The following is a 19,348-nucleotide window of genomic DNA, read 5'->3' on the forward strand; positions in this document are numbered from 1 at the left end:
GTCTTGTATACATTTTCAACTCAAAATTTTTTCTGCTTATGATGGGTTTATCATGGCAAAACCCCACTGTAACCCAAGAAATAGCTGCATACTGACAGCACAGAGAAGATTCTTTAAGCCATCAAGAAAATCCCATGCACAGAGGGCTTTGGGTTTCTCATCAGGATCACCAGCTGCGAGAAAGGAAAATTACTTCCTCCAGGGGACTGTGCCAGTCAAGCTACCAGTCAGGCAGAGAGAAAGGATGAGTACATCATGAAAGGTCTCAAAGGAAGTCCCTCTCACACATACGTCCTTTCTCAGCAAGCTACTTAAGGGTAGGCTCCACCAAAACGAGGGAGCAAGCCCAGAGAGAGGAAGCCAGAGACTACAGGAGACAGGAAGCAGGAAACACCACCCGGACGGGCAGGAGGTGTCCCAGATGACATCCAGTCTGGAGGGAGCCAGCCAGTGGTCTGGGAGAACTGCTTCGAGAGGCTGTGCCTCCTGAGCCCTGTGAACCTGAAGCACAGGGTGGACAGTCCCCTTTCTGGCCCACTCCTCCCATATTCTGCTCTCTTGACCAGCAGTCTCTGGAAGGCAGTCCCTGCAAGTGAGACTGCAGCCTCCCTTGCCCTCTGGCTTCTGGTTGGGTGTGGCTAATGGGAAGCACTGGCAAGAGATGAAGGGAGGGCAGGTAGACCATGTGCACTCCACGACTGTCCCCACCTGCTCTGGTGCCATATAAGCAGCGATATTATGCCTCCCGGCCCCTAGTTCCTGCAGGGCAGCCACTCTGTGGCGCCTTCCTTCCCTCCGGGCCTGGCACTGGTCACCGCTGCTGAGTCTGGATACTTCTCTGCCCTTGACCAAGCCTAGCCCAACACCCCTTGTGTACAGTCCCCTTGGTTAAGCCTCTGCACTAACTGCTCCTGCTGGCCCAAGCCCTGGCCTGGCCTGTGTGTGTTTGTGGTTGGAGAGGTGATATGTAAAGAAAGAGAAATGATTAACTGCAGGGAGATGAACGCAGTGCAGAGAAAGGGCAGTAGTCATGGTTTCCCATGACACTCCACTGTGAGGCACATACGTGGTTAAAATGAAGATTCAATGTTGACCTAAGCAAATACAGTTGGGGGTTTGGGCAGGGATGGGGGAAAATTCTACCCATGTGGGCTGAGGATGAGCAGAAGGAGCTACAACTTCCTCTTCCCTGATAGAAGGTAGGACAACACCAAAGACAGATACACAGGAAGGAGCACTGGGCAGGACTTGTAAGAGATGAAGAAAGGCCGGACACTGGTGGCTCACACCTGTAATCCTAGCTACCCAGGAGGTAGAGATCAGGAGGATCTGAGGTTCAAAGCCAGCCCCAGGCAAACAGTTCATGAGATCCTAGCTTGAAAAATACCCAACACCAAATGGGGCTGGTGGAATGACTCAAGCAGTACGAGAGAGCCTGCCTAGCAAATGTGAGGGCCTGAGTTCAAACCCCAGTAAGCGCCAAAAGAGAGAGATGAAGAAAGAAGTACAAAAGAAATAGTGACACAGAATAAACAGGGCTTCTTTCCTCTGAAGAAAGAGAAAGGGAAGTAGGGTGGGGGGCAGGGCAGGGCTGCTGTTTTTCTTAATATATTGATTTTCTAGGGGCAGAGTCTGGTGGCGTAAACAACAGGAATTGACATTGTCACAGTTCTGCAGGCTGGAAGTTGGAGATTAAGGTTCAGGCAGGTTGCTTCCTACTGAAGCTGGAAGATAGCCATTCCTCTGGGTTAGGGCCTCACTTTTATGACCTCATTTAACCCTAACCACCTGTTTAAAAACCCTCTCTCTCCAAGCACAGTCATGTGGGTGGTTAGAGATTTAGCATAGGAATTCTGTGGCCAAGTGCGAAGATGAGGTGAGGGGCGGTGCTTAGCACTTAGCTGCTTTGTTGATCTAGGAAATCCTTTACTCTGTGAGCATCCCAGCAAAGGTCAGTACTGGGAGTGTAAGAAGCAGTTGCTGGCTGGGTGTGGTGGTGCACGAAGGTCATCCAAACTATTTGAGAGATTGTTGGGACAAGGATCTCAGTCTGAGGCTATCTGGGGCAAAAACTCAAGATCTTACTTGAAAAATAACTAAATCAAAAAGGGCTGCAGGTGTGGCTTAAGTGGTAGAGCACCTGCCTAGCAAGTACAAGGTCCTGAGTTCAAGCTCCAGTACCTCTAAACAATAAAACAAAACAAGCCAGGTGCTGGTGGCTCACGTCTGTAATCCTAGCTACTGGGGAGGCTGAGATCAGGAGGATCAAGGTTTGAGAACAACCCTGGGCAAAAAGTTTGAGGGACCCAGACTCCAAAATAACCAAAGCAAAACAGAAAGGAGGTGTGGCTGAAGCGCTTTGCAAATGTAAAGCCCTGAGTTCAAACCCAGGCCCACTAAATAAATAAATAAAATAAAATAAAATAAGAGAGGGGCCTTTGGCTAGTGGCAACACATATAGGCTTCAATGAGTCCTGCTATCTGTCCATCATGACAGACTCACTGTCAAGGGTTACAGCCATGAACCAGAGTCCAAAAAGACCTTCCAGAACAGAGATGATTAAATGTGTACCTGAAACTTCACCTCAGCCAGGCGCTGAGAATAAACTTCCTGATGACACCAACTCAAAGGACACTCTCCTTTCTCATTGGTCCCTGCAGCGTCCCTTGAGAAAGAGCTGGCCTATCTGTGCATGGTCAGATTGAGGAGTGGGAGATAAGGTCAGACTCTCCTCTTCAGGAGGGACTTTTTTCAAAATCAGCACTGTGGTTTGAACTCAGGGCCACCCGCTTGCTAGGCAGGCACTCTACCACTTGAGCCACTCCACCAGCCCTGTTTTGTGTGCTGGGTATTTTTGAGATAGGGTCTCATGAACTATTTGCCCAGGCTGGCTTCGAACCGTGATCCTCCTGAGTAGCTAGGATTACAGAGGAAAGCCACCAGGACCCGGCCAGGGAGACACTTTAGGGGCAAAGACTTAAGGGTGGCAGAAGTGCCACCCATGTGACACATGAAGAGGAAAGCCACCACCTGAGCTATACAAAGCTCAGGGAAGAAAAGAGTCAGCCTTCAGAGCCATGGTGGGAGGCAGACACAGACAGTGTCAGCTACTCTCAAAGGGCCTGCTGCCTCTTGGGATGCTAACTCCTGGCAGGATGGGTGGCCCATCTCCAAGGGGAAGGGGTGAGGGTACAGGCTGGCTCAGAAGTATGTCCTTTGAACATCAAATAGCAGCATAATTGATGCGATCTTCTGGGGGACCAGGGAAGCCTGGCTTTATTGGGGCAGACTGAACAGGAAGAGTCCATCAGCCAACTTTTCCCTTGGTACTGCTCCAGTTTTTTAAAGGCCTTCAGGAGTGCATGTGAGAGGACTTCTGGCTCCATCTGTCAACGGCTAGAAACTAGTGAACGCATGAGGTGAGTCTGGAAGTTTGTTGTTGAGGCTCCGAACACCCCTGAGCATGGTGCTTTGGCTGCTGAGAGGTTTGAACTACAGAACCAAGGTCTTTCTGACCTTCTCCTGCCCTCCAGTCCATACCACTTAGCAAGCCTTGTTAGTTTGTCTAGAAGAGTCTCTGTTTCCCCCCCACCCTCCAGCCCAAAGCTCAGGGAGGGCTTTCTCTAAAATTCTCTTATCTGCTTAAGGGTAAAACCTCCAAAAGGCTACTCATGAGGAAGAAAGTCAAGGTCACCACAGACTGTCACAGGCTGACACTTGCTTTTCTGAGGGGCAACTTCTATTTCCTGAGACTCCATCCATATAAGAAGGCCACCCTCCCTCACCAACATTCCCTCCCTAGCTTTCCCATAATGGTCTCCAGTACACCTCACAGAAGCCGCTATTCCTGATAGCTTATATACACTTCAATCACGCGGGGCGCTGGTGGCTCACGCCTGTAATCCTAGCTACTCAGGAGGCAGAGAGCAGGAGGATCACAGTTGGAAGCCGGCCCGGGCAAATAGTTCTTCAGATCCTATCTCGAAAATACCCAAGACAAAAAAGGGTTGGCAGAGTGGCTCAAGTGGTAAAGCTCCTGCCTAGCAAGTGTGAGGCCCTAAGTTCAAACCCAGTACCACCAAAATAAATAAAAATAAATAAAATAAAGTAAAATAAAAAAACTTCAGTCATTTGGCTGTTGTTCTTTGTCTCTCATAATTAAAATAGGGCTCCTACTGTTAATTTGTCTACTAAGTTTATTCCATGGACTCAGTGATCAAGGAAGAGTAGAGAGAAAGTATTCACCATGCCTTCGTCTCCCCAAACAAGGCAGCATGCAGCAGTGGGTAGGGAAGGCTTGAACCTTCCAACCCCAGCATCCATGGAAGGCAAAGAGCAACTGAGAACAGAGAATTTCTAAGGCCTTAGGGTTTTGTTTTTTGATTTTTCTTTCTTTTTTTTGCTGTACTGGGGCTTGAACTCAGGACCTACACCTCGAACCACTCCACCAGCCCTTTTTTGTAATGGGTTTTTTTCGAGATAGGGGCTCCTGAACTTTGCCTGGGCTGGCTTCAAACCGAGATCCTCTTGATCTCTGCCTCCTGAGTAGCTAGGATTATAGGCGTGAGCCACCAGCGCCCAGTTTTTGGTTTTTTTTATGATGGTACTGGGGTTTGAACTCAGGGTCACACGCTTGCCACTATGCCAGTCCTTAAGGTTGGTTCTTGGAATACATGTTTTCACCAGTCCATCATTCTGGTGATGATAGTGTCTGTTGGGCTCCCGTGGTGCTCCGGGTGGCATGCCACCTTCCCAGGGAGGCAGGATGGCCAGCTCAGGCACAGTGTGCTGTGGCCGTGGGCTTGCTAGGCCAGAGGCACCTGCTTCCAGCAGTGGTCTTCAGATGTCCGGGATTTTGCAGGTGCTAAAGGGCATGGTCACAGCCAATGTCTCACCTGCTGTCAGGAAGAAAGGCTTCTGATGTCCAGGGCGTCAAGAACTCACTTAAGCAGCACAGCAACTAAGACAAGAGTGCCTTCGAAAGCCCCAGTGACAGCCATAACACAGTCATAGATCTTTGCTAGATCACAAGGGACAGAGCCCACAGGGCGGGGAGCACAGAGCCCCGTGCGTGGCTGGCACACATGTGCTCCCGCTGCAGTTGGGATGCCAGGATCTCCCCCTCTGCCATGGGGCCGTGTTTGACAGCTCAGCATGGTTCTGTGCCTGGGAAGTGCCTGAAGGTGAGGTGACTGTGGCTCTGCAAATCTAATAGCTCCCAGTGTGGTCGCCATGGTGGGAAATGGCAGGTTGCAGGACCCAGGACACCCAGGGCACTCAGAGAACTGACGCTTTCTGAGCATCTATCAGGAACCAGGAATTCATCAACTTGCAAAAGCCTTCCAACTTCCTCACCATTCCACAGAGGTGCTGAGGTTCAGAGGTGCAGTGCTTTGCTCAGGAGCACAGAGAAGTAACCACGTCTCAACTACAAGTTCCTTGTTCCATTTACTAAAGCCTTCCCCCAATTATATTAGTTGCCAGCAGTCTGGATCACGTTTACTTTTTTTGGTAGTATTGGAATTTGAACTCAGGGCTTTATGCTCACTTTACTGCTCAGAGCTTTTGATATGCTAATGGTCACTGTGTTTCAATAAAACTATTTGTAGATACTGACATTTGAATTTCATATAATTTTCATACAGCACAGGTATTATTTTTGAAATAGTCGTTAACCACTAAAAACATAAAAGTCACTTTTAGCTCATGGGCTGTACAAAAGCAGGCAGCAGGATGGATTAAGACTACAGACTATAGTTTGTACTCCAGAGAGTCACTGTGGGGATTAAATGAATGAACACACCTAGGCATTAAGACAGAACCATCCTTACTATTTAAATAAATTTAGGCACGTGATGCCCACTCAGGTTTTGTAGACCTAGTTTCCAGACGGAAATGAGGAACCATCCTAGGGCTAACAGCATTTAAAAAGGGCAGGAAGTGAGAGTTGTTCCCACGACCATCCACTCCCACATCTTCACTGCAGCGCTCTGTCACACTGGGACATTAAATTCCCACTTGGGACTTATTGGTCCCCATAGAACAGCAGTGAGCCTGGCTGGGTATTGGCAGTCCCCTCTGTTCAGCAGTCACTCACAGTGGTCCCCATCTCCTGCAGGCTGGCTACACAGCTGCATGACTGACAGCATCTGGTAGCTCCAGAATGGATGGATGGCTAGCGATTGTCTTAGGACCTTATTTGTTCACATTGTCTGCCTTGTCACCAATAATCTCTGTAAACAGGAGTTGCTAGGAACGTCTCAGTGTAGATTAGGAGAGGGTCTTGCCTCTGGGGAATGACTCAAATTTACACATCTAGCAGATCAGTGGAATTCCCGGTAGATTTCTGCAGTGGGGACAAATTCCTTTAAATGCATAGGGGTGATGAATACAATTTACAAATCTTCTTTGCTCCCAGACCACAGATCTGAGCTTCTGGAGCTTTGGTGACAGCTGAATGACAGTCTGAAAAATGGTTCCCATCTAGAACCCTCTCTGGGAACGTGCTAGTGGCTAATCCAGTGATTTGTAGCTCTAATTTCTGGGTCCTAGGAACTTGTGGGTTTATGCATGAATGGAAAAAGAAAACATTTGCAGTATCTGTGCAATTAATTGTAAGCCAGCAATCAATGCTGGCTAAATTTGCACTTTGTGAGGATGACATTCTCCTGATTCCACACACACACTCTCTCTTTTTTGATGGTATTGGGATTTGAGCTCAGGACTTTCCCCTTGCTAAGCAGGCACTCTTATCTCCCACTTGAGCCACCCCTACAGCTCTAGACTTTCAAAAAATAACAACAGTGAATATCATTTTATATGTGGTTTCTTTTTTTTTTTTTAATGGTGCTGGATTTGAACTTGGGGCCTCACCTTTAGCAAAGCAGGCACTCTGCCCCTTAAGCCACTTTACCAGCCCTGAATATCATTTTAAAACCCAACTTTTTGAAACGGAAAGTCATTTTCATTGTAACACTACAGACACAAACACAAAGCGGCTGTCAAAACCACCAGTGTACTTTCTTATTTACATGTGGCTTTTAACCAACCGCTCCTGCGTTTGGGCCAGGAAAAATAAAATGGCATGAAAAAACACAACCCCTGCCTTTTTTTTTATTCATAGGCTTATCAGAACCAAGTGCCGAAAAAGAATTTTGCTCCAACACAGTCAAGTTTTGGAGCACTGTCCTGACTCTTGGGGCAGAGACCAGGGTCGGGTCACGAATTCTTGGTCTCTGAGCAATGAGCACAATGAGGTTGGGAGGCCGACTTGCCCAAGGTCACCCAGTCCGTAACGTGAGGACTGCACTCAGGTCTGCTGGACTCCCATCTCATACCTTTCTAGGAGTCACAGCCACTTGGTGTTCTGCCATGCTTCGCAGCTATTCCAGAGCTGGTGCTGGTTCACAGGGCCAGGCACCTCTCCCCGCTGGCAGGCCTTTCCTTTGGACCTGGGGCTTTGGGGTCGCACTGGCCTTGCTAAGAATCCTGTCCCCCTTCTTGAATTTGTAGGTTCTGTGTCTGACAGTTGATTGGGTGGGTTCTGCCCCGGGGCAAGAATGGCAGGCCGGTTTTATCTCGATGACTGTTGGGGAGGGGCAATCCTGAGTCTGGATTCAGTTAAAAAAAAAAAGAGTAGTGACGTGTGCTAGGGGCATGAGATGGGGAGAGAACAGTGGCAGTGTCCTGTAGGGCTAGGTCAAAAGCCCCTGGAGTGGGTCAGTCTGTCTGTCCTTCCCTCCACATTCCTTTCTACTGCTTTTTAAACCAAAGATCTGGCTGCCTAATTGGAACTAATTAAATGGTTAGGGTCTAGATGCCTCTACAACCTCTCCCCCGTTGTGGTTAGCACCTGGAGTGAGGTATCACTACCAAGCAGAACAGGACACTTTCACATCTTTCACTCCAGGGTTTGCTCAGAACCGCAGCCTGTTTCCAGAATGTCCTACATTCGGTCTAAAACCAGCCTTCCCTGTGGTATCCAGTTGTCTGCTTCCATCAGACAAGAGAGGTCCTCGCCTCCCTCAGGGATTCAAACAGAACCTTGTTCCCACAAGGCAGGCCCCGAGACCTGTTCTATGATTTTCAGGGTTCAGAGTGGCTCTTTAGAGCTGCTGCAGTCAGGGCAAGATGTCCTCTTGGTGGCCTCTCTCCTGTTCCCTCCCCGCCCCAGGCAGAGCAGGCAGGATCCCATTTCCAGGCCATGTGACTCCTGGGTAAGGCTAGTTGTTTCCATTACACCTCAGATCTTGACTACTTCAGACCCTCCTAGCATGAAGGTGCCACCCTGGACATGGTATGTCCCTCGGCAGGGGGTCTGGACACTTGGTGTCTGCGCTAGAACTCAGTTGACAAACTGAGAAGCAGCTTTGCCTTTCTGGTGCAACCAGAAGCGAGTCTACTGTCAAACACATCGTGTGCTTGTTGCAGTGCCAAGCGCCTGTTCCACACCCATGCCTTGTGTGGCTGGAAGCTCCACCCGCCTCCAAACTACTCCCAGTGCCATCAGCAGGCAGGGCCCAACAAACGATCTTCAGGTACCAAAAAAAGCAAGAGGGCAGATGGACTGTCCTGAAAACATCCTGTGGGAACACCAGCGACACCATGTAACCCTGGCCCTTCAACCCTTCCAGAACCTTCCCAAGTCTTCTGAGCAGCCACGGGGTAAGGTCGCGATGCCACGCTGCAAATGTTGACACAGGAGGTGGCTTGCTACGTCTCCTTCTACAGGATGTACTCCCTTCCAATCAGTTTATACTTCGCCCTCCAGTGCCAGCTCAGGTGCAGGGTTGGGACAAAAAAGCCAGTGGGGATGAATCCTCAAGTGCAGCAAAGGACACAAGTAGCGGTGTGGCACCAGCAGCAGCCTGTTTGGGTGGTTTGGGGCCAGGTATCAGCTGGCTGCTGTCAGCCAAAAGCAGGGGTCCCAGAGGGTTTCCAAACACTGAAGGCAGCAGCTCCACTTCTGGCCTTTGAGGCACTACCACTATCTCAAAGGCGTGCTGAGGGGCTGTAGTCCATCTTCTTCCCCGTGTCAGCCATTCCGCGACATCTGTGGGGCACATACGAAGACACGCAGAGCAACTTCAGTTTTTGATGAGCAACTCATGAGCTCTAAAACACGTAACAGCTGCCGATTCACACTGGAAAAAAATCTAGGCTCAAAAAGTAACTCTTTTCCTCAGGGCTAAACGCTACATAACACAAAAATAAAGATTTCCAATGTAAATTTTACTATTTTATTTGTGAAAAAACTACAAGCAGAATTCATAAATAGACATTTCTATTTAAAGCAGGAAATGATAAAGTGGCTTCTAATAACATAGTCGTGCACATGCCAGTAACAGGAATATATTAACATCTTTTATTTGCTAGACAAAGAGCAGTGTCCAATATAAATTTCCCCCAAAACATTAAAGACCTGTGAATTTCTGACCAGTTCACAAAACCACCAACTGACACTTTAGCATGAAGAGAAAACAGACCTAACAGACCGTCAGCGCTAAAGACGTTACTGAGCAGAAACTTCCAAAAGCGTTATACAAGCTGTCTTTCTGGGCAAATGGAAAATAGAGCTCGTATAATACATTAACAAAAATTCACAAGATAAGATTATGTTTTGACATACTTAACAAGCATTCTCTATTTGTCTCCAACAAACAAAGCTAAGGAAATAATGTAACCATCTTTACACAGTAAATTAAGGTTACAAGTCATACACAAGAACAGAACTGCTTGCGCATTAAAAACTGTTCAGCTCCAATGTCAAACTCTAAATGTTGGCTCTTAAACCATTTTCGGTTACATACAAGCAAAGGTTATTATATATTCAGCAATTAATAAATTTTCAATAATTTAAGATATGGTAGCTTAAAATAGTAGACTGAGAATGGTCTTGATAAGGCAGGTGAAACGTCATAGTGGAACTAAACTCACAGAAGCTTCTGCCAATGTTTTTAAATATTCAGATTTGAAATAAAGGTTTTGAGTAAAATATTTTGTGGGTGTCAACATGTCTTTACCTTTTTTTTCCAACTGCGAGTCAAGCAGAGCAAGCCAGGTAAGCTGTGTGTGCATGCGCACACGAGCGTCAAAGATCGTGAGAAAACAAATGGAAACTTGCAAGCGTAACACTGTGCTTTTGGTTTTTGTTTCTTAATCTGTTCTGTGCCACTGAATACCAAGTATTTCTGGTCCTCTTTTCATATATATATATTATTTATAAGCTACACTAGTGTTTTTACGCACTGCCTACGAATTGTAGGGCAAACTGCAAATGCAGGAAGTTGGAGGAATTCCATTTCCAGAATCCAGGCCCAGAGGTGCCACCGATTGCGGAGATCAAAAGCCTGAAGTACCTACCACTTCTCTATCCTACGGAACAAACAACACAGCTAAAGGGCTGGTCCTGTAACATGTGATTGCGCAAAAAACCCGCTGTTACCTGCAGTTTCTGCTCAAAGGGCAAATTCATCCCACTTGTTCTAAAGCAATCCTCTCCTTCCTTTTCCCTCTCCCCATTCTTGAATTATCACGGAGGCAAAACTGAAATACTGAGACCCTGGCAATGAATGAATTAGCAGCCTGAGTAGCTGGTTCATCAGCCTTTTCCACTAATCTAGGGGGTCCAATCACTTTACATGAAACTAATTTTGAGAAAGTACAGTGTTTCTGAACAAAGTGCATACCAACACTTACTGGTTCGAATAGCAGTGCAACCCACAGGAGTTTGGTGGCATTTAAATTTTTTTTTTTTAAAAAAGTTAATTAAAAAACTTAGCAATTCCTTACACCTCTGGAAAATAAATATGGCTGACTAATTTACCCTCCCTGAGACCCTTAATAAAGGAATATTAAAACTTTAGAAGGAATGTCTTTGCAATACCCCACTAATATTAAAATGTGGATTTAAAATTCATAGTCAAATCACTATGTATTATATATTCTGATGCTTATAGAAAGCATCTAATTTCCTTTGGTTCATTAATAAATACTTTAAAAAGGTATTTAAAAAGATAAGCACAGCTTGAATCCCAGATACAAGCATTATTTTAAAAAGAGGGGAACATTGTCCATGCATTTGAGAATAGGATCACAGCAACGAATGGCACTGCTTTGTTGTCTATACCTTTGAGAACAGAATTTAAAGTATGGTACATTGGTGACTGTAGAATAGTTTTAATGTAAATGTGAAAGGAACCTTTCCTATTGGCTACTCAATTCAAGCTGTTAATTGTTTTTAACTTGTTGCCTCCACAGACAGAAACTAGTTACTGAACAAACCAGGTTCTTAACACCAAAACATGGTGCTTCACTGCATTATCTGCCCTCCTGTGGGTCCTTAAAGTATGATCAACTAAAGGAAGGTTAGCGTCAAGTTCTTATGCTTGAAATGACCGTGAAGTTCTATAAACTCAGTGGGTATGAAGGTGAAAGTCAAAGAGAAAAAGAGACCCCAAAGTGAAATAAAAGCAAAGCAAACTTTAAAAGGAGGAAGGGTGAAATCGTATTAGTGGTCTGTGGTTTTCAGTTTTCTCAAGCTGTCTGTCGAGGAAGACAAAGATCACGTCCGCTCTCCTAGTAAAGTACGAGCTTCCCCGAAACTTGGCCATTCACCATTGGTGTCTTTTCCCACAGCAAGGAACTGAGAAAGTCTCCAAGCACTGAAGAGCTCCATGTCGGGATAGGATGTGTGGTTGAAACCTTTGCTAAAATGAACCAGAGCAGGTATTAAGAAAGAAAAATGGAGAATTCTCACAACTGACAGACATGAAGCAAACAAATTCCAATTACAAAAACTACCATTGCAATGTCCTGTGGAAAGTCAAAAACAAGGGATAGTATGGACCAAAAATGCAGTTTTAGATTGTTTCAACCCTACAACTCAGAGAGAATTTCTAGATTTACCTCAGACAAGAGTAGAGGTCTGGAAAATGGATGGAATTCGAGTTACAGAACATCATATTTTCATGAGTGCTTATGTAAGAACAGCAATGTTAACATGTAACCGTAATTTACACAAATACTTGGCATTCTGGAGCTAGTTTAGTTACTTCTGAATGATCAAAGCCCTCCCCAACTAAACCACTTGTGATTTGTCAGTTATCCCATTGCAAATACGGGCTATCTAGAGCAGTCTTTAAATTTGAGATCACATTGTTTAAAAAATATATATTTTTATATTGTCCAGTACTCTTTAGACAGATGAGAGAGTCAGTTCCCACATGGGTTGGAACATACTTCATGTAAGACTGATTTTAACTCAATTTCAGCACTTTCATAGAAGGGACTGTCCCAGATCTGTAACTGTTCAATGTTGTATTCACTTCACAGTGTATCAAGTACCAGCGTTGCCATGGATTGGTTTCAAATAACCCTTTATATATAATTTTATATTTATATATATAGTTATATCAAAACTGATAGTACATAGTATAACTGGAAGAAAGAACTAAACTCAAGAGGATATGCTGAAAAGATGGAGTTTGTGAACACAATAAATAAAAGTTCCCTCCCCTCCCAACCCCCAACAAAACAAAAAACCAGTTGTAATGTACATGGAAAATTGTGCACAGCAGATTTCTTTTTTATATAAAAAGTAGATTCAGGAGCACATCCAATTATAAATGATTGTTAGGAAAATCATATAAAACAATGGAATACATAAAAGTGTCAAGAGTAATTGTCAGGGTGCGAAATTCCTTGGTGGCCAGATGCCCACGACAAGCAGAAACCATCCTGGCATCATCACTAAGGTCGACGTCCACAGGAGACTCTCCAGGGAGTGAGCAGCATGGGCAGATGGAGAATTTGAATTTCATACCCTGATTCATAGTTTTCACAATTCCATGTGCAATTTCAGAAAGATTCATCATTTACTGCTGACATGTCGCCCTTTGGCGTGGAGGACCGGGAGGAGCCCTTGTCTGTGCTCTCTGACCCCGAGCTGCTCTGGTTCTGCTGTTCTGACCCTGCACTGGAGGTCACTGTGGACGAAGATGTTGAGGAGGAGCGAGTCTTTTCCTTAAAGTCTGTGATAATGACTGTGACATTGCCCACTGTTACTGCCAACTGCTGTGCGGTGCTCCTGTCCACGTTTTTCAGCCGGGGCCTGAAACATTGAGGAAGACAGCAAATTAAGTAAGCAATACCATCAATACACACCAAACTTCATGACACTGTGGTCCTGAGTGGCACATTCATGAACCTCAATCCCTTTCCATCCACACATAGCTGCCTACAAAGTGGGCCGAGCAACTTCGGCAATGATGCAAATGGACCGTGGCAGAATTTGGCCACAATGAGAAAACAACAGCAGCCACAGCCCTAGCTCTTCCCTCCACCTCCCTCAGCCTCAAATCCACAGGAATGCAGTGGCCCTGTGCTCCCGATTATGTTAGGCAACTTAGAACAGCATTTAGTATTCCATTCTAGTTCTCAGGTACCTTGAGGTGTGATTCGTCTCACTGGTCTTTGTTGTAGCATTTGCAGACTGTATACTGTTAGCTTCGCTAGGAGGATCTTTTAGAATATCAGACTTTGGTCTAAAGAGGGGGAATACAAAAAAATCCACTTAAAATCTGATTCCCATGCAAAGCAATACACTGTGCTTAGCTGCTCAGGAACTTACTTTGTTTTCTTGTTGGTATTTTTCTTGGTAACACTAGGACTGATTTCCTTGTCCTTCTCCGGTTTCTCTCTGTCTTGTTTCTCAGCTCTCTCCTTCTTCTCCTTCTTAGGGGGCGGTGGCGTGGCGTACTGCTGTGCCACCTGCTGTGCCACCAGCTGAGAATTGATCCGAGGTTTCCTGAGATGTTCAACAAAAGATACATCATTAGCTGCTTTACCAACATTTTATTTGATCTCTTAATGTCTTAGGCGATTTACTGTGATAATGTGTGCATATATACACATACTTTTTTTTGGTGTTGTGCTGGACATGAAATCCACAGCCTTGCACATGCTAAGGAAGCACTCTACTCATCCTCGGAATTCAAAACTAAATTACACAGCGTTACTTGTGTGTTATTTCAATGTTGTACAGACAGGTCCACAGAATCTTTCCTTCCTCACTAGTGCTAACACAAACCCGGGCTGCCCCGTACGGCCATCAAACACGACAGAATTTGTAGGAACGCTGAGAACACTTCTTTTGAGCTGTCAAGATTTTACTGACAGCTTTCAAATACTTCTGCTGCAGAGGGTTAATCTCATTTTATTAAATGGACACTGGTAATCCCTTGAAAAGAAAATGAAATTAGAAGTGTGACATTCACTCCTCAATCTAATTATTCCGACTCAATCTGCTCCCCTGCAGCTCTGTGATTGGCACAGACGACACACATAGAGCAATAAAAGGTAACTGAGATTCACACTAGCTCCCAAGGGGGTGAAGACTGAGAGTCACTGAAAAACCTTAGACAAGTGATACAGTCACAGTGCCACCAACCATTATGCCTGCGCCAATCTCTAACTGACACTGGCTCTTAGCACTATTGTGCACAGATCCTAAGTGGTGCCCTTTCACAATACACAATCATTCACAGATCAACTGAAAAGGGGAAGGGGGGTGCTTATGCATGGCTTCTATGGACAGTAGCCCCTCCAGAACCCCCAGTACACAGGTGGAACCAAGGATAGTACAGAACCTGAACAAAAGCACTGCAACTGTGCCAGATCTGGCACTGGGTCAGCTCCTATGCGATTACAGGTCAAGTAGCTCATATTGTGTGGGAATGCTGGACAAAGGGATGATTTGTGCCCAGGTCAGGACGAAATGAGAGGTTGCAGACTTTCATCCACTACTCAAAAAAGTGCACAATTTAAAACTCTTGAATTGCTTATTTCTGCAATTTTCCACTTAAATATTTTTTTTTTTACCATGGCTGACTGTGGGTAACTTAAAGTGGAACCTCGGACAATAGCACTGCTGTAATACTAATTTTCAAAGCTACCCCATCTAGACATTTGCAATAGGATAGGCTCTCCAAGCACAAAATGGGAAATAAATATCCACGCAGGTCCTTACTGAGGTGGAGCAACTAGTGCCACAATGCAATGTTTACCCTGAATTCTTCCCTCTTCATTCCCCAGGATGGATGAGCTGACCAGAGAAAAAGAACTGAACAGAGTAGGTCTGACTCATCAATGGGAGAACCATGGAGAAGAGGGAATAAACTGAGCCTAAGGCCTTGGCCCAGAGCGCCTCAGCTCTGTGTGAAAGGTATTGTCTTTTCAGTTTCTAGAAAGGAAGCAGCGCTACTCTACCACACTGCAAAGAGGAAATATGGCTCATCATGTCAACACAAAATAGTAAATGACCACTATGAAACACTGTAATTTCATAAAGATCCATCAGGAATACAAGCAAATGAGCTGTGTACAGGGATTACCAAGCAGTATGAAGAATTAAAGCAAACTGCTATACTCTAACCGACACTCAGATGTTAGTAAGAAGTAATGTAGTCAGAGTTAGTATATAAGAGACTGGCCCCAAGAATGCCCAGCACAGGTGCCAGGCCCACCCATCTGAGTTTGAAGGCCTGCCTCACTCCAGGCCACACGGCTAAGTTTTACAATTCTACTTACCATGTTACCCTGTACTTCTCAATGGCAAGGACCACACGCTCATCTTTGTAATCATGGCACTCAGTACACTGCCAGGCACTCAGTAAAATGAGTAGTTAAATGAACATTACAGAGAAAGACAAAGGAGGATGTAGACTGAGGAGAAGGTTTATGCTCTGGTGATCAAGAAGCCACTGATAACTTTTAGGGGATCTGGTCTTACAGGACGAGGGTAGCAAAAATGAAGGGACTGAAGACTGTTGGGAACGGCACAGAGGTACCATACCAACAGTAGCTTGTTTTGGAAACTGTGGTACTGTGGAGAAAGGGAGGGTTCTAGTCACTGTGAGAAGGGTAAACAAGCTTTGAGAAGGCTGAACTCAGGGGGCAGGAGAGAAAGAACACAATCAAGGAACATCCTGGGGAAAGGAAGGAGCACTTTCTACAGAGATGAGAGGGATACTAGGTAACTTGACATTTTTACTTGGAAGACGTCAATCTGAGGAGGTTCTCTCTTACCTGTTTTCTTCCTAGGAAGGTACTGATAAGACAGAGCTAGGGTGGCAAATGCAGGCAGAATTTGGAAATGAGAAACTGGAGAAGAGATGGAGATCAGAAGAGATGTGGACTTTAGTGCACAGCATGCTCTGATGGTCTCATGGAAGGGAGAGCCAGAGGTGGACAGAGACAAAAGGGAGCTGCTCTATCTTACAAATTACCCTTAATGGCCTATGTGTTATGTGCCTAACAGCAGCAGCTCCCAGTTTGGGGCTCTTCCTTATCCAGAATGGGTCATTCCTGACAAGGACAGCTTACAAAGCTACCACAGGTTGCAGTCAAAGGTAAGTTGTCTGATCAAATGTTTCTGCCAGTGGTGGCCATCCAACACATCAGCAAGTATGCTCAATAGGACACATTATCTACAGGGCAAAACCTACACATGTAAAAAGTGGTAACTCTTAATATGCACTTTTGAGCACATCCATGCAAATATCTCCTTTGCCCCAAAAACAACGTTTGACAGAGTTGTGAAGTGTTCCTCCCTCCATTATACAAGAAGTCAAAATTCCATGAATATGTTGTTTTAAAAGTACTGCTATGCTCTGTTGTACGGATGTCCCTAAGTGATGACTAAATTGTAAGCCATCACACTCCTCCCTTCCCCATCAAAAACCCTTCAACAGCAGGTGGCCTGTTTATTTTTTCCCCCCAGTACCATGGTTTAGGTTTAAACTCAGGGCCTACAACTTGAGCCACTCCACCAGTCTTTTTTTGTGATGAGTTTTTTCCAGATAGGGTCTCCCAGAACTGTTTGCCCAGGCTGACCTTGAACCTCGATCCTCTTGATCAGCTAGGATTACAGGCGTGAGCCACTGGCTCCTGGCATGTGACCATTTCTTACTTTAATCAGTACAATTGTGTTTTTACAAACTAGATCTTAACAGTGTCACAGTGTTTCTGGTGTCAGGAAGCAATTTCATGAGCTAAGGAAACTCACCTTTTTGGAAGAAGAAAAAAAAGTAAAAGGGCAGCCAGTTAACTCCCTGTGAAAATCACTGTGGTGCATGTACCACCTGTCCTCTCCAGGCTGTACAGGTTGTAGACATGACTAGCCTCCACTGAGAGGCCACACATACTGCTTGAAGCAGAAGACAGACCCATCTCAAAGCCATCAGTGGACAGGTACTCCATAGAGTGATCTAGCCCAACGCCACCTTGAGAAGAAATTGTTGTCGCCACTTTACAAATTAAGAAAACTAAGAATCAGAATAATAAAGAAGCCTGCTCAAGGCTCACCCTTATGTGGCACAGCCGGGAGGCTCCTCTTTGAAGGTTTCTTAAACTGGTCTTCATATCTTTGAAGACTCGGGTGGGGTGGGAGTGGAGGTGGAGGTGGTGGTGGTGGTGTGTGTGTATAAGGTACTAGGGATGAAAAACTCAGGTCAACCCAGTTTAGCTACACACCTCACTATGCAGCCCACAGGCAGGAAAGAAGAGGACTAGTTGGTTGTCTTTAATGGAAGAGAAAAGGGTATGGGGAGTTAGCAGGAATGTTTTCCATTGCCCTTCTGATCAGTGAGAAATACTCACTTCCCACAAATTTACAATGCTTAACGAAGCCTTCTAAGGGACATACAACATACTGTGAGCTGCTCTTATTTAAACAGGCAGAATGCAACATGTCCTAGAGTAAATTCTTCAATCTCAAACTGCAAGTCTGAGTATCTAAGATTCCCAACAAACTTTAAACTTGAAGCACTTAACAGCCTTCACAATACATTGAGAAGTCTCAAGTCAAAGCATGTGATTTAGAGCTTTTGGTATTCAAGCATCACATTAAAAACAACCAACCATATACCACCCCTCCCCAATCAACCCCCCAAACTACTTGACCAGAGCTATATAATTACAGAATGCCACGTTTCCCACAGGAGTATGGTATCAAACAAATTTCCTGTATCTTCTTCAAATATTTTAGAAGTGATCAGGAATGTTAACCATCACGGTAAGGATCTAACCTAGTTACTCAGGAGGCAAAGATCAGGAGGATCGAAGTTCAAGATCAGCCTAGGCGAATAGTTTGAGACCCTATCTCGAAAATACCCAACACAAAGAAAAGAGCTGGTGGAGTGGCTCAGTGGTCGAGTGCCTGTCTAGCAAGTGTGAGGCCTTGAGTTCAAACCCCAGTGCCGCAAAAACAAAACCCTCTTTGGATTGCGCCAATGTTATTTATTCTACTTTGGGGGAAACACTTTGTAGGAGGCACTCCCCTCACACACCCATCTGTTCCTTGTTCTTTTCTTTTGTATACTCTGGGGAACCTGAGATCTTACAGCTCATTTCTTAAGTACCTCTCTACAGCTTTGTACTATAAGAGCAAAGGAAGAACAAAGTCATCTTCTGTGATTCAGGCAATGAACCGCAAGAATCTTAAATGAATCGTATTCCTTTTTGTGTCCCATTCAGTTAAGATATCCCGAAAGCTCTGGAATCAGATGACCCATCACCTCAAAAGAAAGGAACCTAGTTCCTTACAACCTCTAAAATATCCAAATCAACTCGATTGTCCCTGAGTTTTATGCGTACTGCTTCACATTCCCAAATCACTCTTTCCCCTCAGTCACACTGAGTAACAACGAGCAACACTGGAAGTACTCCTCACCTGGACTCTTTCTTTTTGGTGAGACTGGGGTTTGAACTTAGGGCTTCATGCTTGCAAAGGAGGCGCTCTACTGCTTGAGCCACACCTCTAGCCCCTGAATTCTTTGACAGTCACACTATGGTACTATAATTCAAAAGAGCCTCTCCATCTGACCTGTCTTCTCTGTATTTCTCTTACACATGTACACCTGGTTGGCTACCATGGTTGGCAGAATAGCACAAGTGGTACAGTGTCTGACTAGCAAGTGTGTGGCCCTGAGTTCAAAGCCCAGTGGTGCCAAAAACCAAAACAAACTCCCCAATTACTGATGCTCCCCAAAATATGTATATCCTGGCTGGAACATATGGAAGTATTATGTACAGCCATTATTTAGAAACACCTGCCAACAAAAATGTTCTAACCAAAATGGGAATGGCAGTACACTACAACCTTAGAGTGCTGGGTAGAGCAAGCGCACAGATGCGTTTTTATAAACTGCACACAATTTTTTTTTTTAAGTGCCTTGTTAAAGCCATACTGAAGCTAAATAACTCTGATCTTTGGCCTGGTCTGTGTAACAAAATGTCTTCTAAATTGCAAACAACCGAACTGCAAATACACTTTCAGATAATTCCCGT

At 45.1% G+C, this 19,348-nt stretch overlaps 1 protein-coding gene across 1 annotated transcript in view; it reads right to left on the minus strand.

The window, feature by feature from the left end:
* Positions 1-9,226: 9,226 nt before the first annotated feature.
* Positions 9,227-19,348, minus strand: part of Rybp (RING1 and YY1 binding protein) — a 69,940-nt gene continuing 59,818 nt past the window's right edge. The window contains exons 3-5 of the mRNA XM_020168315.2: positions 13,632-13,808; positions 13,447-13,545; positions 9,227-13,112 (exon numbers count right to left, since the gene is read on the minus strand). Coding sequence (XP_020023904.1) covers positions 12,860-13,112; positions 13,447-13,545; positions 13,632-13,808 — 529 coding nt within the window. The 3' untranslated portion in view covers positions 9,227-12,859. The remainder of the gene's footprint in view (positions 13,113-13,446; positions 13,546-13,631; positions 13,809-19,348) is intronic.

Source organism: Castor canadensis, chromosome 10, assembly GCF_047511655.1.
Source record: "Castor canadensis chromosome 10, mCasCan1.hap1v2, whole genome shotgun sequence".
NCBI lineage: Eukaryota > Metazoa > Chordata > Mammalia > Rodentia > Castoridae > Castor > Castor canadensis.